The 25,294-nt window shown below is 45.3% G+C and overlaps 1 protein-coding gene and 1 long non-coding RNA gene across 2 annotated transcripts in view; one reads left to right on the top strand and one right to left on the bottom strand.

Annotated features, from left to right (window-relative positions):
* The first annotated feature begins 360 nt into the window (after positions 1-360).
* Positions 361-25,294, top strand: part of LOC101744565 (mucin-5AC) — a 199,428-nt gene continuing 174,494 nt past the window's right edge. Inside the window, exons 1-2 of the mRNA XM_038016529.2 lie at positions 361-3,903; positions 10,650-10,833. Of these exons, the coding sequence (XP_037872457.2) occupies positions 10,796-10,833 (38 nt within the window). The 5' untranslated portion in view covers positions 361-3,903; positions 10,650-10,795. The remainder of the gene's footprint in view (positions 3,904-10,649; positions 10,834-25,294) is intronic.
* Positions 15,096-22,628, bottom strand: LOC134200314 (uncharacterized). The gene is made up of 2 exons (XR_009975157.1): positions 22,096-22,628; positions 15,096-15,267 (listed from the first exon to the last, which is right to left on the bottom strand). It is a non-coding gene; the product is annotated as an uncharacterized LOC134200314 (long non-coding RNA).

Raw genomic sequence — 25,294 nt, forward strand, 5'->3', positions numbered from 1 at the left:
GGTGCTTGGGGTACCTAAAAACACCGTTAGTGGATCGGGAGAATTCGAAATAACGTGATGAAGCTCTGATATATCTACTGTATATGTTACCGGCAATCTGTATAATTCAGGTATTCTATACAATACCTAGGTAAGGTATAGAATACCAAAAAAGTTAAGGTAATGTATGAAATATTATATTATTTTCCAGTATATAGTTTACCTAGGTAATGTATACAATTCCTAAGTATTGTATAGAATACCTGCTGGTCCACCGGCAATGTGTAAAATAACTATATTTGGGCCTGTATTTATCAATGTTATGTAAGTAAGTAAGTACAAGGGTATAAAATTACAGACAAAAATAACAGATTAGATTTGCTTAAAATCAACTTTATTAAAATTAACAATTAGTAAGTAGTTAATTCTGATTTAAAACAATTTTTATTCAAAGGTAGGTATTTAAAGTAAAATCACAATCAAATAACATTCAACTTAAAATTCTTCTGGGCTAAATACCATAATATAATCTAATTTACTCATAAGTAATCAGTTAAAAAGTTTAGGCAACAAAACAATTCTGTAAAAATAGGAAGTCGATCTACTGGCTTCTCAGAATACAGTAAGAAAAATTTATTTTATTATTTTTACATGAAGAACTATTGAGACATTTTGAAGTGCATAAAATCTTACTTTTAAGACATGAACACTTAACAAGTCGCAACACGTTTACTGCCAGCCCGCACTCCCCCTTCCCTTCTATCGTAGCCCACTGAGTTTCTCGTCGGATCTTCTCAGTGGGTCGCGTTTCCGATCCGGTGGTATATTCTGCGGAGCACTGCTCTTACTAGGGCAGTGTTAGCAACACTCCGATTTGAGCCCCGTGAGCTCACCCACACGTTAGGGTAAAGCTGAAATAGCCTCTTAAGGCTATCAGCATAGGTAGGGAAAAAAAACCTGCTATCGTTTTTTACACACTTTGCCGGCAGCGCATTCGGTATTGTATAGAGTGCATCTCTCTCTCTCTCTCTCTCTCTCTCTCTCTCTCTCTTCGATCGGTTCCTCACTGCTGAGGATCGTGACTCCGTCCGGTTCCGTCAACCAGCTGTCTCTATCGATCCTGTTTTGTAGCTTGGTGGAGAGCGCCGCTGACAGGTATCCTCAATTCCTCCGCTATTTGGTCCGACCATCGTTTGGGACCTCTACCCCTAGGCCTTTTTCCCTCTATTTTACTGGTCACCACAAGGCGTTCCAAATTGCTGGTATTCCTGCGTGTAACATGACCAAAATACCGCAATATTCTTTGTAGGCAGGTTGTGAACAGACATTGAGTCTTTTCTATTTTTAACTGCCTGAGAATAGAGATGTTGGTGCAGCGGGCCGTCCATGGTATTCGGTAGCATACGTCGCGTCGCCAGCACCACATCTCAAAAGCGTAGATTCTCTGCCTATCTGCGGCTTTGAGTATCTAGAATGAATAGAATGCCTAGGCAGCATATAAAATGAAAAATATTTCATACATTAGTTATGTTATTACATTAGTCATACGTTTTAGGTATTCTATACATTGTCTAGGTATTTTATAGAATACCGTATTATACAGATTGCCGGTAACATATGTATTGATCGCGGAGTGATCACTTTTTCCATTCTAAAAGATGTTGTGGGATTGACGTTGGCACTTTATTCTCAAGGCAAACAGCATGCACGTTGTGTACCTACCCAATGGGCTTTGGTAGCATCACAACGTGTGGGCTTTCAACTCGTCCTCCCACCGCCACCTAATAAAAGTCTCAATAATCCAGACATTAATAGTTCTTCTGTTGGCAAAAATCAAAATGAATTTAGAAAAAAATTATCAGTGTAGGTAGTGATAACGTGAATCAATCTGTTAACGGTACGTTTCCATTAATTTGATCATATACAAAGGCGCCATTCAGTCGCTGCGTAATTATAAGATTGGTTCTGTGTAGGTACCTACATACGTGTTTCGTAACATTATGATTTTCGTGTTTTAGACCAGGGATCCTCAAACTGTGCCACGGCATTGGCGTGTACCAAATTTTACGTTAGTATAATTACAGGTCCAAATAATATAATACTTTTTATATAGTATTGTAGGTAAATAGGTTTTAAACGAATTTTTTTCTTTGTGCGCAGTCAAATTTTGATCTCGTTAAAAGTGTACCGCGACAAGAAAAGTTTGAGAATCACTGTTTTAGATTAATTAGTTAGAGGGCATCCATTCATTACGAGAGCTCAAAATGGTGGTTTCTAGAAAGTTCTCATCGCTTCTCCTTGTTCGTTGAAAATCTCACGGAAATTACGTATTTAATTGAAGCAATATCTTGTTGATATGGCCAAATGTAGGCACGCACGGGTAGGTACCACGATCTGACCAATTTCTGCCGCGAGACAGGGATGTTCACTTATTAATGAAAAATGAAATCATAAAAATATATGTAGGTATCTCGTATAGGTATAGGCACATTTCCTGTCACTGTAATTTGTTGACATAACCTTATTATTTACCTACGTCATAAATAATAAAGCATTTAAAAAAAAAGTAATAATTTACGTTTTGTTTTTTTAAATCATATCAACAATCTAGTGTGTACTTATAACATATAATTTTGTTTAACTGTGATTTAGGCCGTCGAAATTTCTCAGCGACATTTATTAAAAGCACTTTATCTATATTTAAATACTATTAATAAATTATGTCAATAATACAAAAGCAGCAAAGTTATTACGATTTTTGTTAACAATATTCTACAGAGTTATAGGTACATGAAAAGCGATTTAACACTACTTCGAATAATGTATCGTCCCACAGCAGTTGCAAGTGTTGCAACATTGTCTATCTATCTACAGATGTGCACACAACACCGCATATTCTATTAGAGCACCTGCCCCACCTGGCTGTGCTAAAACCCGTTGTTAAAAAAAATACTTTAAGATTATTCTATACAATACGAACGACAAAATGGTCTTGAAAAACCAGACGATGTTAGTTTTGGCAATGCAAGGTAAAGGAGCCTTTGAAATTCTTCCCCGGGGTGTCTTATTTCGTAAAAAAAGGGAAACCTGGAAAGACGCCATGGGAGCGAAACGTAATGTTAATAACTCACGCCTAAATCACAAGCAAAAATCTTATTCGTTTGCCTGTCTTAAACAAACTCAGATTTGTTTATATTTTACGATAGGTACTTTTATTTGGATAATTTATACGCTTGATACATTATGTAGGTTAGCTCTGAATCGTGTCTAGGACTAGGCTGCTACACTCGCCACTCAGTCAGGTACCTATCGAAGGGATTTCGCCGACTTTCGTAATCTTGTGGAAACTTGGGCCCGACGAATGCCGCGACGAGCTGGCAACGTCGCACGCTCGACCGACGACCTCGTGTTATCGCCACCCGCGGTGACGCGTTACACTGAAAAGGTCACCACTCGCTGCGACGCTTGCCACCGTCCTCCGCTGTCTTTGCCATCTAAACAATCACTGTTTCGACATAGAACACCATAAGCACACCTTCAAAAAGTATTATCTTGCGACGTGGTACTTTTGTGTGGTATCTCGCTCGCGTTCCCCCTCCGCGCGGCTCCGCCTCCCCGGCTCAAGCGCCACCGCGCGGCCGGACCGCGCAACTTACACGTCGACTATACAGCGTTGCCATTCCGTATCTATAATTTTGCTGCACGTAAATTTTCGAGCAAAACAGTTCAATGGACTTTTCGAAAACTACGAAAACGCGTCGTCAAACTTAAAAAGTTATGTGTAACTCAGGGTATTTTAGGTGAATGTGTATAACTAGTAGTTTTTGTTCTATTTGTGTTATTCTAGTGTTCGTTTCGTGTCGGTGCTTGTTGTCCGTGAACAAAGTCCCGTTCGGAGCATCAACTAAGTTTTTCCATTAAAAGGTGAGTTTTTTAATGTTTCCGACTGTGGCTAGATATCATTTACGTTTATTGGCATTCTGAGAATAAGTTTTTAAAATTCTAATATAGTTGTTTCGAATGGCACAATAATTTCGATTCAGTCAAAATAAACTGCGTAAAATAGCATATTGAATGGTTTTCTCTCGAACCTTGGGCTAGTTGGGTTATATAAAAGCGTGTGAACGTCGCGCTGATGCACGTGCTGAGGACATCTCTTATGTAAGCTTAACGATAAGCCTAACGTGATAGTGCGGTGGTTTGTTGGTATTTTCGTCCGTAAATGCCCTTTGGCCACAAGTTAAAATAGCGCATGCATCCGTCACAGAGTGCCAGGTCGCTCATGGTGGCGCGGTGAATGACCAACCTCGATCGAACACCGCATAAAAAAATCGTCGTGTTTCAGTCCTGTGTCTTTTCACGCCATAAAACTATGTCGAAGAACCGGTTTTGTTGGAATTGCGTTTTAAGTTAGTGTAAACTGCGTAGATCGAAAAGACATCGTCGTTAATTGTCGTTCACATTAATAATTCAATCAAATTACCCTCCTACCTACCAGCGTGAGTGCGTCGAAAACAAATTCTAGAACATTTGGAAACAGCGTGGAACACGCTATTGTTCCCTAAGCTTGCAAAGATCTTGACTATTCCTAAGCTACAATGTAATTCCTTCATTTTTAAGTTAAAACACACATACAGACTCATAAAATCTGTAAAATAATTAATTTTCTTTAAAATGCTCACCTGACCCTGACCACGTTTTCCTTACTCATATATGCAGATAGAAAACTTAAATGGAACATTATTCGGTATTAAAATCGTCAAAAGACTACTAGTGGTAGGGTTCACACGACCCATCTATCTTACTAATTTCTATCATGACAATACGATATAAATAAAAATAAATAAAATAGAATCAATTTCATACAAAGCTCATTAAGGCTTGGTGGAGTGACGATCTATGCAGGATGGGTGGTAAGAGCTGGGGATGAGAGAAGCCGAGAATCGTGATCAGTGCCGTGAAATTGGAGAGGCCTATTTCCAGAGGTGGACTGCTATAGGCTGATGATGATGATGATGATGAGCTATTTCATTAGTACCTAACACGAGTCACGCCGTAGCCCGAGTTCTGTTTAATTCGTTTATCTGACTCTGAAACCCATAAAAGAAAATTCTAGTCTTGGGGCCATTGAATGTGATAAATTATGTGATACCTAATATTCAGTGTTACTCCATAAAACCATCGAGTGAGATTAGCTAACCGAAATTATTTTTTGATACATTTTCGTACTTACAATAAAGGCTAGTAAAAGCGAGATAGACTAGAAATGACGTGACTTCATTCATGATCGACTCGTTTTTTTGGAAATTTAGCCCGAAAAAACACAAGGCGGGCAGTAAAAACATAAAAACCTTTTTTTAAATAAAATATTAAAAAAAAAATCCTTTATTTACCCGTACGTAAAAATAACACACAAAATATGCGTTGATTAAAATAGTTAAAATAGTAAACCTTGAGGAGTATTGTGCTTCAATTCTCGGAACTTGATTGTTCAATCTCATATCGTAATTGATAAAAATATTTAACAAACTAAAAATCATGAAATTTTCGATAATATGTATTCTTGATGATGAGATGCCCGATTTACTCGTATCGACCGATGCAACTATGCTGGTGTTAAAATATCGCAGGATTCCAACTTTTCTATTGAAATAATGCTTGACTGACAAGATTGACTGACTGACTGACTTGACTCGTGCGTGACATTCACCAATGATTTCCACGATGTAGGAATAACATCGTATAGTAAAAATGTAACCCGTAAACAAAAATTGCGTGGTTACTATACAATTGAGATACAGACCTCAAGCCTCAAGGCGGGTGGTGATGTCTATGGGCTCCGGTAACCACTTTAAACTAGGCTGGCCGTGAGCTAATTCACTCGTCTCAGCAATAATAATAAAACAACAAGAGTACTTTAAAAAAGTCGTAACGGTAGATATAAAAGTCTCTAGACTCACCTCTTTAGTTGCGACAGCGAAAAGTTTCGCGGTTATAGCCTGCGGTTTAAAGTGCTTTGTACCACAAGTTCTTGATTTTGAAGTTAGGCACTTACGTTATCATCTCAATATTAATGATGAAAATTATTCCAAAACGCAATGTTCAAAAAAAAACTAAATTGATTCTAGAAATAATCAATGAAGTAGGAAACCTATGGAAATGAAACGTCAACCAAAATTTCGTGCCACTGTGACGTCATCTGGCCACAAAACATGGCGGCTTTAGTGCTGTACAAAAGATTTCAATGTTATCAGGTTTTATCGATAAACGTTCTTGGCTCATTTTATTTTAAATATTGTTGAGTATTATTTATTTGTAGAATTTATACTTTAATGGGAAGTAAGTAGGTATATTGTTATGTGCAAATATGATATGATTTAGATGGGTGAAATCTCAGACAAGTTCGTCCTTCGAATTTGCCAAGTAAACGATATGATGATTTTTAAAAGTTGCTACACTGATTTTATAAAGTTGTCGTTTGTCGCAAAACATAAAGATATGGCGTAGTTCAAAGCCATCAGCCCATTTCTAGCATGCTAAATGTTATCGTATTTTGAGTACGTGTTTTTCTTAGACTATAACAATCTATTTTAATTGTTTTGCTGACTCTAAAGTCCGTAACATACTACCGCAGCGCACCCCAAGGAAGGTGCGCCGCACCATTTGAATCACTTTCGCTTGAGAGTGATTCAAATTTTAAACTTATCAAGGGACCGCGTGAAAAAAAAAACACCTACAAAACATTTATTCATTAATTACAAACGTCATTCCTTGTGACTTCCTCTCTAAAATCACTTAATTATTAAATATTTAACAAATTTACAATAGTGTTTTACTCACTGCGGAATAAAACTATTTTATTTAAATAGTTCCGAAGAGATTTTGTCGGTAGCCTTTTTCCCGAAATATCTAAACAGAATGTCTAAATATGTTTTGATGACATATTTTAAAGTGGTATTTATGATTAGTGTCATGATCAATAGATTCCGACCGAAAAATGGATTTTTCGGATGAGGGCTCCATAATGAATTTAAATACATATAGATAATAGTTTTAGGGCATCGACTTTCTTGAGATCCTATAAAATACGTTTTAATTATTATTTTTGTATGTTTTAAGCATGATAAATTATGAAATTTTATATAATCAATCATATTAAATCGATATCAAAGTCAATAAATAATGTACAACCCAAAACAGACGGCCGAACTGACGTGACAATGACATTTGGCGCGCTAAACATGGCGGATTTTCGGCCTCATTAGACGGAGACGGAGATATTTACGTATATTCATGTTTCATTTTATGTACGCACTGAAATACTGTTATATTGTTTTCCTGCGAGTTAAACTGCTGAGTAAGAACGAGATAGATATATGTTTATGTATGTGCCTTCAAAATGGGTGCTATTTATATAAGCAATTGTACGTATAGAACAATATGTCGTGTCCCTACTATATAGGTCTATGGAAATAATGCATTAAAAAATCGTTTTAATTCACCTGTCAAAATTATCGCAGCTGTCAAATGACGTCACTTTTTTTTTTAAATATATTAAGTCCAATGGTTCGTGATCGCACGAACTGTAAATGATTTAATGCATGATGTCATAAAACGTTAGACGACTGCTTCGAGCGAGCGAGATATCGAATACAAGAATATTTTCTTAAAATTAATTCGTCTTAATAGGTATTAAGAATTGTTTAAGAAATTACTCATCACTAGTGTTCGTGAGTTGTACGTGACGTTTTTACAATTGCGGGTTCTTTAATACGAAATTTTATTTATACCATACGACACAAAGCCAGGGCGTTTCACGCGAAAAATCTGTATCTATCTATCTATCTATAAACCAATAATAACTTATATCACAACCCCTTTTCCATTCCCTTATTCCTATGTTGAATGTGGAGATAGAGATGTCCTGGGTCAGCACCGATTAGTACCAACCTTCTAGTTTTTGTCGTGAAAAGCCTAACGCTAAGAGTGAGATGCCCTTGAATCTCAACTTAATAAAATCTATTTCGAAATTCTCGAAAAAACTCATAGTTTCACTGACAATCGAACTATTTTAAACCAACTTTTAAAAAAAACGGGGGTTGTCGATTTTGTTGAATTTTTTTGTTTAGTTTATCTTGGAACTGATTTTGATGATTCTTGGTCTTGTGGTCCCATTTAAATTTTATCAAAATCTGGCTAATAAGTTTTTGAGTTATCCTTCTTAACCCTTTGAGTTTGAACCGTCGATAAATAGACTCTCTATTAATGCGTATAAAGTGCGGATGAATATATATTCGTTGGCGATAAGACCGTCCATTAGAAAATAACAAATTTCCTTAACTTAATTTAATTAGAGTTCATAATATCAGAAATAAACGAAACATTGTAACTGACGAACACTGTCTGTGCTGTACGATCAGTCGTTACGATATTCTTACACACTTTTAAATCATACGATAAATCGTTAAGTATTTTTTGTTTACAAATTGCCCTATTTACTTGTTATTCCTAGAAAGGCTGTCGATAAAACCAAAATAACTCCCGAGCACTATATTGGAAGTACAATACTGGTAAAAATATAAGTGTGTCTTTAGATATACAAACGTTTTAATCAGTGGACCTGTGTGCTTAATGCGAGTTTTTTAACGTTCTCGATAGCGTAAAAGTTAACTCAAATTTGTATGCAGTTGGAACAGCGCCCCTAGCAGCAAACGTAGGCAAACGTTCCAACTCCATACAATTTTTTTTCTTTTACGCTATCGACAACATTAAAAAACTCGCAATAAGCACACTGGTCCAATATCCCGCATGGACGTCGGAAATTCCCGGGGCACAACCAAGCCGCCGCTTTCTTGTTTTCAATACGCAATGGGATGACCTACTGACATAATTAAGATCGTTACGGGGACTTTGCTGGCGGCAGCCCGAGCCCTATTCCGTGTACATGTCGTACGATGTTTCCAGCCAGAAGGTTCTGCAAAGAATCGCTTGAGTTTTCCACGTGACTTTTACTATAAATGTTAAAGAATATACGCAGCAATACAAGGTACCTATCTAAGTCTAAGTAATCTAGTAACCTCGAGGGGTTATTCTAGATTCACCGAACTAGTAGGTGAGCTCACGGGGCTCAAACCTGACGACGTTGCTAACACGTAACCTAGCAAGAGCCGTGCTTCGCAGAATCTACACCCCCGGATCGGAGACGCGACCCACTGAGAAGATCCGGCGAGAAACTCAGTGGGCTTGGGAGCTTCTAACTGATAACTCAACAAATGGAATGTTCTAGATTATACGCACACACAGGTTAAATATAAAATGCTTTCCACGGTAAATTGCTCGTTGAATTTATATTTAACTTGACCGTTGAGAATTTGTTTAAATATTTTACTTTAATACCATACAGTAGATGATAATGGATTTTTAATGTCACCACTCAAGTCGAGACTGTGGCCCCACACGTAAGCAAGGCCGTTCTTCTTTATGTCGATGGAATTAAATGAATTCACTGTACGTGTCATCATGTCTACTAAAATAGCACTATTCCATAATTTCAAATGGGTGTAGTAACAGGCAAGCAAGAGATTCGGGTATAGGCAACAGCGTTCTTTGAGTATCTGCGATCGCCAGCCCTATCTGTGGTGGTAGGCTTTTTTTTTCCTACCTAAGCTGGTAGCCTTGAGAGGCTATTCCAACGTAACCTTAACTAGTAGGTGAGCTCACGGGGCTCAAACCTGACGACGTTGCTAACACGAACCCTAGCAAGAGTCGTCCTTCGCAGAATCTACCACCGGATCGGAAACGCGACCCACTGAGAAGATCCGGCGAGAAACTCAGTGGGCTGTGTCTGAGGGTTAATTTACTCGTCGACCCCTTCGTCACAAGCGATGGGTTCGACGAGAACGGTGATCGGTGCTTGAAGTACCTAGAAGCACCCTTCATTGGTAGTCTAAAAGGCTATTTCCAAATACCCTATGTCTGGTAAGTGACCTCAAGACCTGAGACAGTAAGTATCCTAACACTGGTCGTGAGGAAGAGCAGTTCTTCGCAGAATATACCGTTTGATCTAAATTGAGATCCACTGACAAGATCCGCCGAGAAAAGCCAATGGCACCGTTTGGTTAGGACTATTCTGTAATTTTTTACACCGATGCAGTACGTACACACTTCGACTTCAAACTCACGTCTCGAAGTGTCTCGAAGGCTCCTGTGACCAGGTTAATACGAGATCGGTCGAGATCAACTCGTTTAAGCCCATAAAAACCTATCAGACAATCATTACCACGGTATTATTTAACGGGATCTTAACATTTCATGAATTCCCGGTATTTTGCGCTTACAAACGCCATGATCTCGGCTGGACTGAAAACTGTGAGCGTGATTTTAGGACCAGACACATTTCAAGTCCGTATTTCGGTGCTAGCACAGAAACAACGTCATACATTAACTGTATCGGCAGTTCGTATATTATAGCCATTGTACATAAACTGAGACCTTAGAACTGATATCTCAAGGTGGGTGGCGCATTTACATCCTAGATGTCTACGGGCTCCAATAACCACTTAACACCAGGTGGGCTGCGAGCTCGTCCACCCATCTAAGCAATAAATATTAAAACAATTAACACAGTGTAAAGTTACGTGGTAAGTGAACGTTTGTATGTTTGTCCGCAGGTTGCCGGTGCAGTGTGGTGCGGTGTTGTTGTGTGTGTCAGTGTGTGTGTGTGTCGAGGCGAGAGGGCGCGCGAGATGGCGCGTAGCTAGCGATCTGCATCGTGCAGGCATGCGCGCCGCCTAGCCATGCCACCGGCCCGACGCCAATGGCGCAGTACTCACAAAGGACACAGCCAATGCACAGGTACCATTCACCATAAACACATCAACTGTACCTCGCTTCTATATAAGCTCTAAGCTTCCGATACAATTGACAACTATGGTAACTAAAAGTACAGGTGTTTTAGTGTAAGTCAGGGGCTCCCAAACTTATTTTGTCTACTACCCACTTTGAAAATAAATCATTATTTAGCGCCCCCCCTTTTTTAACCTACTTAAAAATCACTATAGCGAGAGCTCAGTCGGTGTCTAAGAGTCCTGCTAAATGAAATTACAAATCGCCTACCAAACCTCTACACAACACCCCCATTTTTTTTTCTGGGTCTCTTACCCTTTAGGCCTGCAGCGCCCACAAGGGGGCATTATCGCCCACTTTGAGAAAGGCTGGTGTAAGTCAACTTGGGCCTAGGTACATTTAAAATGATCGCACGAACAGTGCGTCTGCGACTATTACTGGGGCGCGATGTACAAATAAAAGAATTTCATTCGACATGTCCTTGACGCATATCAATGTATACCCAATAGCAAGCAAGCGCTATGTTATTCGAATGTTGAATAACAATTTCTAATAAATAAAACTGCTATCGTCAAACATTCCATTATAATTCCTTATAATTATTTCCTTATAAGGAATATTGCGTATTAGGCATAATTAATATCTATTTCTGAACAATTACCGGACCGTTGGCGTGACACTTAAGTGTAAATTGATCACACCTTGGATCTGAATATCATTCCACAAAATATTCCGAAAGCATATTTTTTTCTTTAAACACATAACTAGGCTTAATATCGCAAGGGCATCATCATTTTCCATCCTGGATGATAGGTTTCTTGCGTAAGCTTCTGCGGAGAACTGACGATTGACGCCGATATCGGAGGCGTGTGATGACACTAAGAACCATCGATTTATCTGCACAGTCTGAAATAGTAACGCTATATCGTCACGTGTGTAGCCGCCTTAAGGCCATTACAGCTACGCCGGGACGGGTAGGTGAGCTCACGGGCTCAACCCGAGAAAACTCCCTTTGTTCGAAAGCAGTCCAATAGTTTTTACGTGAAAGATAAACGAAGATCGTTTTACCCTTGCTGTTAATTAGAGGATAGGATAATATTAATAGGATCGTTGAAAAAGTCATGCCTATCTAATAATCTTTAACCGTTTCCTTCCAGATTCCATAACTGTAAACCCCACAAGCTCCCAAAACCTATTCCCAAACCCACGACTCTGGAACCATATTTCTGATCGCCTAATTACACTAGCTCGTAATATCGTCAAGGATAATGTGAGTCGACTATTATCAAAGCCGGCAATCTGACTTTTGGACAATGATTGGTAAATCAGAAAAACGAATTATTGACTTTGTATTCCATTCGCAGTCACAAAACTCTTCGGAACGACATCTTAGATAAATAACAGGTTAACTATTAACCTTTATTTAATGCAGGTTTTGAACCGTATTCTTTGAAGGAGACGATTATATTCAAATAAATCTGTATTGACATTTCAATAATTTTTTTTGTCCAAATGCACAGATTGCCACCTTTGATAATAGACGACTCATGTATAGTAACGTAATAAAACTGTTTAGTCAAGAGAATGTGTCATTTAAAGATTTTTATATAATATTAACTTTATTTTTAAACTAGCGACCCGCCCTCACTTCGCTTCGGAAACATTAAATTTTATTATTGATAGCTGAATCCCACGATGTTACCCGCGGTTATTACCGTACCGCGAAGGACGCCGCGGGGCGAAGCTAGTCTAAAAAACAGTAGCCTAAGTTACTTCTCATATGATCAACTGCTTATCAGTGAGTCTCAAAATCGGCCCAGCCGTTCCAGAGATTAGCCGGAACAAACAGACAGACAATAATAATAAAAAAATGTGTGCGTGTACTAGTGTACACACGTAAGAAGTGAAACTTGTTTATGGCCTTATTTTTCGAAAAATGATCTACATGCAACTTTCTAGAAATTGGTTAAATAAAGTTAAATTAGATAAAGTTTAAACAAAAGGATTTTATTATCATAGACATGAATACAAAAAAGTTAAATTAGATAAAGTTTAAACAAAAGGATTTTATTATCATAGACATGAATACAAAACAGATGGCGCGTAACGGAAAAAAGTGACGCGTAACCGAAAAATGTGACGGTAAATTTTTTTCCAACGCCGATAAGGAAGTTTCACTTCAATAAAAGATATATATGTAATGTGGTATACATACTTACGCATTTAGTAAAAAGTAGTTATTTTATTATTACAAACAGACACTCCAATTTTATTTATTTGTATAGACATAATAAAAGCGATATAAAGTCTTTCAAAACATTTCAGTTTGGAGGAATGATGTTCCTACCTTCCTTCGTTAAATACAGCGACACACTAAATGCACAGTCGCATCTGTACATACGTCAAGCACGAAAATCTATTGAATCCGTAATGTAAATGCATCGAGTCCTCGATACGAAAACGGATCGTTACATTAGACTTAGACGGTAGTACTCGATAGCCAGCCAGCCTTCGAGATTTACGTGACCGCATGTCAAAACAGTTTTCGTGCTCTCGATTATGAGTTTCGAGCTTCGAGAACGCGACGACTCGATTGCGAAACGATCGTAAGTTCATTCGTGCTGCTGAATTTTACAGCTATGACATCACTATAGGGCGCAGGTCTGTGTGTCAGGCAAAACGACAATGATGATGATCAATCAAGCAGTGGGATGATTGGAATCGGCAAACTCGAAGATTTGGATTATTTATTTATTTATTACACTTCATGTAAAATTTACAATGGCGGACTTAATGCCTAAGGCATTCTCTACCAGTCAACAAAAGGTAGTGCAGAGTGGATAGTGGTAGGTGCAATGAAATTTATATTAAGTTACAAAAACTATATACATACATACATACATATAACAGTTTATATAGTATTAAATGGATATATATAATAAATTAATATTATATATTAATAAATTAATAAGGTTTATAAATTAATATTTAAAAATTCCTACCTTTTTTTACTGATTTTACCTTTTTTTTATCGATGCCATATTTTAGCTATGACGTCACAATATGGCGCAGGTCCGTGCACATTCTCATTTGAAACGCATTATATCTTTGACAGTTTCTTAATGTGTAAATGATGTTCATTATAACGTGAGAACACAGGATAAAGTTTCATTTTATGATGAGAGCTGGTAACACAGAGTTATCGAGAGAATTAAGTCTGTCACTTTTCTTAGTATGAGAATTGACCGAGATTGTGCGATAGACATTGTCAATGTTAGCTAGGGCTTATTTTTATTGCTCAGATGTGTGGACGAGCTCACAGCCCACCTGGTGTTAAGCGGTTACTGGAGCCCATAGACATCTACAACGTAAAAGCGTCACCCACCTTGAGATATAAGTTCTAAGATCTCAGTATAGTTACAATGGTACCTACCCATGCGGACTCTCAAGAGGTCCCACCACCAGTAATTACGCAAATTACAATTATGCGGGTTTGATTTTTATTACACTATGTTATTCCTTCACCGTGGAAGAAACTCTTTTTACGGCCGGTAGGGGGCGCTGTTTCAATCCTATACAAATTTTTTTTTCGGTACCGATACGAATACTTTATCGATAGTCATTCGTGCTCGCCCCTCTGGATCCAAAATGGAATGGAACAGATGTCACAGTAACCCTTATCACACGCGGCGCTGTCACGAGCGACCCACGCTACGTTGGTCCGCCGCATCCAACGGCGAGGTTGGGTACGAAGGTGACTCCGACTCCCACTAGTGATCCTACGGGTGGTAAAAAAACAGTGACAAATAAAATCTATTTCGAAATTCTAACGAAACTAACTATGGAGCGACAATCGAACTATTTTTAACCGACTTAAAAAAAGGCGGAGGTTGTCGATTTGGTTGTATTTTTTGTTTAGTTTACCTTGGAACTGATTTTGATGATTCTTGCTTCAGATGGTCCCATTTCAATTTTATCAAAGTTTTTGATTTATCCTTAATCCTTTCAGTTCGTCGATAGATCGACTGTATTGATGCGTATAAAGTGCGCAGCGTCTGAATAGCGACTTTTTGCAGTTTCATTATAGCTAATAGGTATTGTCCTGTACGGACGTGTCTTCGCGCGCTTGTATAACTTTTTTAATAAGTAAATAACCATTTAAAATTATTTTGCTGTGAATTTAACATTGATTTTTGTATTGTTTTTAAATTGTAAGACATCTGAAAATCCTAATTTGTAACATTCAATATTTATAAGGTCTCTCCCGTGGCCTCTTTGTTTATTATTCACAATTGGAATTTGTAGACTGTAGCTCCATTGTGAAAGTTCATTGTAAGAGGAATCCGTTACCAGGAATAACGTGTGTTCCCAGAATACCGTCTGCCTCTTGTCTAAGAGACAGATCAATATGAGGCCGTCAGCGCAAAAGTGGCCATAGCCTACCTTTTTTTTTTTTTTTTTTTTTTTCCACAGGAGAAAATCGCCGGATCCCCACCCGCGCGGCAGGTGGGGTATGTGGGAGTTGAACCTCACTAAAAACTCCTGCCGCTCACAACCGGCGCCCTACCTCGGACCGGGCCGGAGCCCAGTCGGGGCTATTGAAACGGCGGGACAGGGTTGACGCAGAGCACATTACATCCATCCCACCGTCCCACGGACGCCGGACCGGTGGCCGCCAGCGAAACGACCACCGGTTCCCTCGTTCAGCGGGCCGAGAGCCCGCTTTGATGGCGCCGCGTTACACCTTCCCCCAGAGCGGTCGGGGGAACGCGGTCTACCATCACCCGGCTTCCTATTGCGGGTGAGCGTGCAGAGCACGCCACCCCTCGTCTGGGTCCCTCCCCGCACAAAACGGGTGGGACCCCTAGCTCTTAGGGGGCCAGGTCACGGATACGACCCCGGTCCCGACCCCCTGCTCGGCGGCGGCGGGTTTCTGCGTAGTGAGGAGAGCTTTCCCTCACTCGCCCCGCCGCCTCCTTCTGCGAGATGGTGCACTCGCAGAAGTCGAGCATAGCCTTCCATGACTCATCGCTGCCAAGCATCGACGCCACGACGCCAGGCAGCGACAAGTCAGGTCCTATCTTTGCGACCAGGACACGGCGCTGCACCTCCCAAGCGGGGCAGACAGCGAGCGTATGCACCGCCGTGTCCAGGTCGTGTCCACAATGGTGACACCTCGTCGTCGGCTCAGCCCCTATCCGGCGCAGGTACTTCCCGAAGCATCCGTGCCCGGTCAGCACCTGCACCAGACGAAAGGTGAGACGTCCCTCGCCACGATTCACCCAGTCATCAAAGACCGGGTAAACCGCCTCGACGGTCCGTAGCCCCCACGTGGGGTTGGCCAATCGCCTCGACCACGACTCGAGCACGGACCGCCGAGAATGGGCCTTCCGCGCCCGCAGCTCACTCTCGGGGACACGCGCCACGCCCCGAGCACGAAGCTCGCTGCGCCACCGATAGTCGGCAGCGAGCGACTCCGCCTCCAGCTCCCATGGCGGCGTCCCCGCCAAAACACACGCCGCCTCGAAGGAGACGGTGCGATATCCGCGGATGACCCTGATGGCAACGGTGCGCTGCGGCCGGCGCAGGAACCGAGCCATAGTGGCCCGGTTGCGCGGCTCAGCCCACACAGGTGCACCGTACAGGGCCATCGATCGCACCACCCCCGCGTAGAGACGGCGCACAACCTGATCCGGTCCCCCAATATTCGGGAGCAGCCGGCTCAAAGAACCGGCCGTCCCCATCAATCGGGGGACCAGCTCCGCAAAGTGAGCACGAAAGGCCCACCGGCTGTCCAACACGAGGCCGAGGTACTTCAACTGCACCCCGACCCCTATCCGGACGCCTCCAACCACGATGTGGGTGTCAACGGGTGGCGCCCTCCGCGGCCCGTGAAACCACAGAGCCTCGGATTTATTGAGCGCCACGTCGAGACCCAGCCTCCTTATCCTTCCGACGACGAGGGCCACTCCCGCTGTGGCGAGACGGGCAGACTCCCTAAAATCATCCCCCCGGGCCACGACCAACGTGTCGTCCGCGTAACAAATAACGCGGAGGCCCGGGAGGAGGGCGCCCCTCAGCACCCAGTCGTACCCGATATTCCACAAGAGGGGGCCGAGAACCGACCCCTGCGGAACACCACGCACGACCGGAAAACGATGAAGGGTCCCACCGTACCCGGTACATACGACCGACCTGGCCCCCAAATAGGACCCAACCAGCCGGCGGAGGTAGAGGGGCACTCCATGCCTCTCCAGTGCCCCCCCTATCACGGTCCAGGGCAGAGTGTTAAATGCGTTGGCGATGTCAAGAGACACCGCCAGCGCCACCCCACCCCGAGAAACGGCCTCGTCCGAGAGGGACCGCACGCGAAGAATTGCATCCACGGTCGAACGGCCCTCCCGGAAGCCGTACTGCTCCGCCGACAGGTCAGGCCCCACCCCGACCAGGTGCCGAACGATGCGGGCAGCCAGAATACGTTCCAGCAATTTTCCCGCCTCGTCCAGCAGCACGATAGGACGATATCCGGCGGCTGTATCCACCGGGCGCCCCTCCTTCCTCAACAACACAAGTCTACCCGTCCGCCAGAGCGACGGAAACCGTCCCGACTCCAAGCAGCCATTATATAGCTCAAGGAGCCGGTCCCCCAGGGCACCGAGGGCCAAGGCCAATACCCGGCCGTGGACTCCGTCCGGGCCGGGGGCCGTGTCTTTCGCAGTCATCTTGACAACGGCCACCCGGAGCTCTGCCTCGGTAATACGAGGCACCTCAGCAGGAGCTTGGCCGTCGACGGTGTCAGACGGCCCGCCCATAGCGGGAGGGACAAAACCCTCCCGCTCCTGCGGGAACAACGCCGAAACGATGTCCCGCAGCTGCTGGGGCTGGAGACGCTCAGTCATAGAGGGGGCCCACGGGCGCAACTTGCCGCGTACCAATTTGTATGGGCTCCCCCACGGATCCGCTTCGAGCGCCTCCAAGAGTCTCTCCATGTTCTGCTCCTTGGCCCGCCTGATGGCCAGCCGCAGGGCGTCCTTCGCAGCGCGATATTCGCGGTGCAGCCGAGCTTCCTCCTCCGCGAACGCGACGGGCTCGTCGCGCCGCAGGCGGCGGCGACGGCGGTGTCTAGTGCACCGGCGGCTCGCCCGAATGGAGACCGCACGCAGTCTTGCAATTTCGGGCGACCACCAGGGCGACTGTCGCCGTCCAGAGTGCCGAGAGCCGACCCGGGGCATCGAGGCATCACATATGCGGTGCATCGCGCCCCGGAACCATTCGGCCTCGGTTTCCACATCGACAGGTTGTGGGCGCTTGGGCGCCCACGCCGCCACCATAGAGGCCTCCACCAGGAGCTCCCTGTTCAGGAGCTTCAGTGCCCACCTAGGGAATGACCGGGATGCACTCTGCGGGGGGTCAACCCCGCGGGCACCTGCAGCCGGCGTCGGCGCAGGGGCAGAAAGATCGTACCGGATATACCGGTGATCGGACAACGATTCCGCCCCCACCACCACTCTCCAGCCGAGGATGCGCCGCGCGACGGGCGAGCTCGCGAACGTCAAGTCCACGATAGACTCGCCCGTCCACCGCACGCAAGTCGCGATCGAGCCCCTATTAACGATACAGAGACCGACCGCGACCGCCCACTCCTCCAGCAGCCTACCACGAGCGTCCGTGAATGGGGAACCCCAAGCGACAGACTTCGCATTGAAGTCCCCCGCCAGTATCACTGAACGGGGAGCGAGGTGTCGAGCGATCACCTCTAGCCCGTCCAGGAACCGCTCGAACTCGACGGTAGGCCGATTCGGAGAAAAGTACACCCCGATCACGACGATATTTTCTAACTGTACCGCGACGATCCCGGGGCCCCTGGTCACCATCGCCAGGGGGGGGACCATCGCGGTTCTTCTGATATGTATGGCCGCCAAGCCATCAACGTCCCCAAACCAACAGTCATCCGCTGGGGGAACGAAGTATGGCTCGGCGACCACAGCCACGTCAATTGACCACTCCGCCATGGTCTGGAGCAACATGTCCTGAGCCCCAGCGGAGTGGTTCAAGTTTCCCTGCAGGAAGCGATAGGTGTGATCCATTAAGACTGAACCACATCCATCGCTCCCTCCCCTACTCCATTGCCCCCGCTATCGGGCGCGAACGCCTCAGCGGGGGACAAAGTGCCGGCCGGTGCTCCCCCGGCCAACCGCTTCTTTTGACGCCGCTTAGCTTGGCGGCGCCGATTTCGTTCAGCATTCTTGCTGGCCGGAGGGCAGGCCTTGCCCCCGGCCCGGTGGTCAGCCTTGCGCCCGGCCGCCGCACATAATAAGCAGTGCGGCGCAGCCGAGCACACGGCCGCCTTGTGTCCCGGCTGACCACAGCGAAAGCACAATCCGCTGCGGTCAACGGCACTCGCGCATTTAGCAAGGCAGTGCCCAGTGCTGAAGCATCTGAGGCACCGCCAGGCGCGTGGTTCGAGAAGGCGCACGCGGGCCGCTATCCAGCCCACGCGCAACCTGCCCGGTTCCCCCGACGGTCTCCCGGGCGGAGGAGCAGCCAAGGAGGTGGCCGCCTCTACCGGGCAACGCACCCAAACAGAGCCAGCCCCGGTATAACCGAGGCGCAGCTCGCCTACGGTTATATTCTCCAGGGCGCAGTTGCCCCGGGCGGCAATAGCCGCCGCCACCTCATCCTTAGTGGTGCAGTCGTCCAGGCCGGTCACTCTCAATTCAGCCATTTTGACCGGCCTGTGCACTCGAACCTCCTCCTCAGGCAGAACCGTACGGAGCTTCGCCGCCAGACGCTCCGCGATGCCGGAACTATCGGCACCGGGACACTCCAGCAGCTTGGCCCCATTCGCCGTCAGCCTACAGCGGAGGCCCTCCCCCGCCCCGATCTCGTCCAGATCAATAGCCGCGCGCGCCCGGGAGACTACATCTCCGTATGACACGCCCTTGGCCTCGGCGGCCGGCAGCAGCGTTAAGACCACTGCCGCCGACCGCGGCGCGCGCGACGACTTCTTCTTCGTCTTCTTTTTCTTGTTGGCGGCCACAGGCGCTCGACCCTGTTGGGGAGCAGCCTGAGACGCCGCAGTGGCCGGTGCTCCACCCACTTGGGGAGCTGTCGGTACGGCCCTCTTGGCACCCCGCCGGGCCACCACATTCCACCCCTCGTCCATGTTAGACGGGGGCGGGGGCAGCGGACGGGGTTGAGGCGCTTGCGATGTGCACTTCGCGTTAGCGCCGCCCCCCCGCTTGGCTCTGTCTCGTCCCGGGCCCGCCCTAGTGGCCGGAGCCTGTACGGGGGTGGAGCGGGTCACTGCAGCACCCGACACCGCGGCATGTGTAGACGCAGGCCGTTCAGCGTCACTAGCGACAATACGTTTCGCTTCGAGAGCCGCCAGCCCGCCACCCAGCCTTTCCATTACAGCCTGGACGGTGCGATCGATAATCTCGTCCAGGCTGTAGCAATTCGGTTCCGGCAGGCCCACGATCCGTGGCCCCGCGGATCCCTGCTGCCGCTCGACGGCCGTCGCCTCCCTAGACCGCGGCGACGGGAGACGCGAATGCCGCTGTACCGCGCGCGATGGTGGCAGCACGGGCCACGGGTCGCCAGCCGCCGCTGAGGGACAGGGACCCCGAGGGACCCCGGAGACCAGCGGCGACACCGCCGGCACAGATGCCGGAGGAGTCCGCGACCCAGCGGCACGTGGCAACGCGGGCGACGACCTCGTCGCGGCTACCCGCTTGGTAGCAGCAACCTTGCCATCGGGCCGCTGCTGCGCCTGTAGCTGTGCTCGGAGCCTCAAATTCTCCGCCATCAGCTGCACCACCTGGTCATTGGCGGAAGCAACCGAAGGCAGAACCTTCGAGACTCGCGAGACGACTTCCCGTAGCCTGCGGCCAGCAGCTTTGGTTTTGGCACTGGTCGCCGCATACGACTTGACGGTCTTCATGGCCCTGCCTATGACCAAGGCAGGGTCCCGAAGACCGCCCTCCTCCTCTTCCGTCGTCCGCCCGTCCAGCGAGGCGACAGACATCGACGCCGATGACGGCGCCGGTGACGGTGCGCCCTTCCCCCGAGCGGGTCTCCCTTTAGGGGGCGGCATCTCCTCCGCGGCAGAGGCCGAATCGGAGACTACCACCACTTTCTCCGGTGGGGCATCCGTGTCAGAGGACGACGTTAGCCCCCCCTTCCCTTCGCGGGAAGAAACTCCCCTCGATTTCCTCTTCCGCCTGACTTTCCCTTTCGGGCCAGCCGCCTCGCAGTCGCTGACGAGCGCAGAGCGCGTCGAGCCAGCGCTGGCACACCTCAGTTCGACGGGTTTTCCGCTGCCCGTCGCACAGCCCCCTTCATCGTGGCATGCTTTGCCCCCCCCAGAATACGTGGGGCAGCATGCTCCCACCGAGGTGGAAGCACGGAGGGATTCTCCACCTAGAGTGGTACCCTCCTGGGGTAATTTTTCCGTTAAGTCTGCCATCATTTATTTATTCCTTTATTATTTAACCAGGGGTCGGTCCCCTGGGACGGCCCTCACGACTGGACACCCTCCAGCCACTCATCCCATCACCGGGCACGTCACAGGCTTAGGATTAGGGCATTTTTTATAGAGGTTTGCATCCTCGCGGCCCCTACTAGGCAGCGGCCCCCGCCCCCCACCAAGTGGGGATTACGGTATGGGACAACCCTTGGGACTAGACTCCCTCCAGCCATTCATCCCATCGTCAGGTGTCAAAAACTTGGGATTGGGGCATTTTTTATAGAGGTTCGCATCCTCACGGCCCCTGCTAGGCAGCAGCCCCCGTCCCCTACTCGGTAGGGATTGCGGTGTGCTTCTTCGAAGCCACGCCGGTAAACCGGTACCCCCCTTTGGGGGGCCTTCCCCTGTAGCCGCCAAGAGGCAGCCGGGGACATGGCAACCAGCGACCGGAAGGGAGTGCCCTCCGGTTCACTTCTCATCCACGTGGGGTCTACCATTACTGACAGACCCACACGTCCGACCACGGTGTGGCCACGCCGGCGTACCGGTACCCTCCTCTGGAGGGCCTTCCCCTTTAGCAGCCAAAGAGCTGCCGGGGACATGGCCTAGCATCCAAGAGGGCTCCAGAAGGGAGCCCTCTCCCGCTTCACACACACTTTGTCCAGCAAAGGTGGGAAACGGGAACACGGTGTGCAGTCTTCTTTGTTCACGGCACCCCTGTGCAGACAACGCTGCTCCACGGTATCGGGGTGCACGCTTAAGCCCCACCGCCGCGACAAGGCGAGACCACGTTCGGTGGGGACCTGAGTTAGTATGGAGATAATGGGGTTTGAATTAACTTTTACAACTGCTTCGTAGGTAAAAATAATATGCGCAGAAAGATTTTTTTAAAAGTCATATTTTTTTTATGAATGACGGATTACTGGTGGCCCCGAGGCCTTTCCAGTTTCACCAGGACAGGTGGGCGAGCAAAGGCTCAGCCAAGAGGGGTGGGATTTGCTAAAACCTGCCCGGGCGCCTCCAAAGGTTACCTAACAACTCAAGGGCAGCTGCTTCGGGAATGAATCTACTATCGCCTTGGAATCGCGACTCGCTGAGAAGATCCAACGAGAAATTCGGCGGGCTGATGCATGGGTTAGATTGCACGTCGAACTCTTTGCCGAGTTCGATGGGTTACCAGACAAAGTCATCTGTTTATCTATGAGTGAAACTAGGGATAGGCCAGTTTTGCATCAAAATTTATTATGTTTTGTGAGGGGTATTTATTGTCAGTAGTACCTTAAGTGAAGTGGTTTTTAAGGTTTCTTAAATCAATAGACGTTGATTATAAATTATTCTACTGTTAGATTGATAAATTACTTAACAAAATTGAGTCTGTGTCACTCAAAATAACTTTACACTGAAAATTTATCTGAGCGTTAATGTTGAATTTTTTATTATATATTATTTAATGTCGATTTTTTTTTAATTTTCAATAACAGTAAAAGTGTGATCATAGCCCTTTTCGGTGATCTTAAGCACGTCGTAGGTACTATCTATAAATAATTATATAATTTAGCTTACCGCGCTCTTCGGCTGTCTGGGACGCGACTTGACCCAATTAAAGTAAAAATTTCGATGAGTACCTATTCTCGGAACTAGAAATTACTTTTCGTCACACTTTTAGAAACATATTACCGACGTCCATTTTAATTCATTTGCAGATGTAATGTATTATTATCTGTGAAATGGAATACAGTTTGTGTTTGGACTAGATATGACCAAACTATTTAGTTTAGTACGCATAAAAAGTATCATATGAATATACAATCTATTGCTGCAATCAATTCTAACAATGAACCTAGAACTAAAAACCTTAAAAAATAACAATAATAATAATGTAATAACTAAAATATATTATTAAAAGGAGTCCCTTTAGGCAAAGTTCCGAAGATACCTGGCAGCGTTCCCCCTTTGAATAGCTAGACTTAATTCTTTGTCCAAGGTAGCTGCCAGCTCTTTGGTGTCCTGTGATATCGACTAACCTTTTTGCTATTTCCTTGAAAAGCCTTATAGCGCTAGATCCCCACATGAATTCAAGTCTAAAATATCTTGTTTATTTAAGTAATTAACAGCTAACGATTCACCTAGATTCTGTAAATACGTACAGATTTATATTCAGCAGAGTTAAAGTTCAATGTTTTCCCACGAAACCAACTCTAAGAGCTTCGTAGGAAAGGTCAAATTCCTTCTTGGAATATGCAATTCAAACATACGCCTATTCGTTTCTGAAGAGGTTATATCGTTCAAAACTTTCACCTATAGTTGCACGAAACACTGCCCTCCGTTTTCTATTTGAAAACACAGCGCCAATGAAACAGTTTATTGGTAAAACCACGTGGGCTTTATCGTAAAATGTTTACGATAATCGATATTTAGTTTAAACTATACGTAAAAGTCCGTGTGTGTTTGCTTGACTTACATAGACTCCGAAACGCCCGGAGGGCTTTCGATGAATTTTCAGGAAATCCTCGGTTTGGCCTGGTGCCTGATTCAATGAAGTTTACCGACGTTCGGATCTAAATTAAATCAACGATCGGTAAAGAAGACCGGGTTTGACTAGATGCTCAATAAATATAGACGAATTTAACCTATATATTTTCGTTGTGGATATAGGGCAATATAGAGGGTAGTTGAATATAAATAATTTATCTTTGAAATTCAGTACAGGTAACACTAGATAATATATGTTCGTTCGTTATCTTACAAGTACCGCGTTATAAAAGGGTTCTGGGGAATTTTTCATTTCGTATTACAGCGGAACCGTGTTGTGAAATACCGTGTTATAAGAGAGGTTACCTGTACTCTGAATTTAGATTTTTACATGGCTACTTACTTCAGTGTTTTTTTTTTCTTAAACAAACGGCGCGACACGATAACCCTCTTATCGTGGCCGCCTCAAATTACATACCTGACTCGGACCACCGGACAAAACACCTGCCTCGCCCTAAATACCTTATTTCGGAACCTCCCGATCCGTTCTTGGAGCTTTCAGGCTTTTCAAGAACCGGTCACTGAACTCGTCAAATGAGACAAAGGGTTCGACGTATTGCTTAACTCATAGACAATCGTTTTACGAGTCGTCGTGGCCTAAAGGATAAGACGTCCGGTGCATTCGTATCTAACAATGCAATGGTGTCCGAATCCCACAGGCGGGTATCAATTTTTCTGATGAAGTACGTACTTTACAATGTTCACGGTTGACTTCCACGGTGAAGGAATAACATCGTGTAATAAAAATCAAACCCTCAAAATTATAATTTGCGTAATGACTGGTGGTAGGACCCCTTGTGAGTCCGCACGGGTAGGTACCATCACTCTGCCATTTCTGCCGTGAAGCAGTAATGCGTTTCGGTTTGAAGGGTGGGCCAGCCGTTGTAACTATACTAAGAGACCTTGGAACTTATATCTCAAGGTGGGTGGCGCATTTACGTTGTAGATGTCTATGGGCTCCAGTAACCACTTAACATCAGGTGGGCCGTGACTCGTACACTCATAAAAAAAACTTAGACACTACACTGAGTCTCGAGACAATCTCGGCTAGAAGCAACTTGACTTGTCTTGAATTTCATAATTCTCATGCTTAGAAACCCGACAGACTTAATTCTCTCGATAACTCTGTGTTACCAGCTCCCGTAAAATGAAACTATTTATCCTATGTTTTCACGTTATTATGAACATCATTTACACATTATGGAACTCTTGAAGATATAATGCGTTACAAATAAGAATGCCCACGGAGCTGCGCCATATAGTGACGTCATAGCTGTCAAATCGAAAAAAATAGGTAAAGTCAGTAAAAAAGGTAGGAATTTTTAAATGTTAATTTATAATCCAAATCTTCGAGTTTGCCGATTCCACTTATCCCACTGCTTGAGTAGTCATCATCATCGTCGCCCATCCATAGGTTATAGGGCCCAATAGTGTTGCAGCCTTAATTTTTAAATTGATGATTTTTTTTAT

The sequence above is a fragment of the Bombyx mori genome, chromosome 16, assembly GCF_030269925.1.
Source record: "Bombyx mori chromosome 16, ASM3026992v2".
Classification (NCBI taxonomy): domain Eukaryota; kingdom Metazoa; phylum Arthropoda; class Insecta; order Lepidoptera; family Bombycidae; genus Bombyx; species Bombyx mori.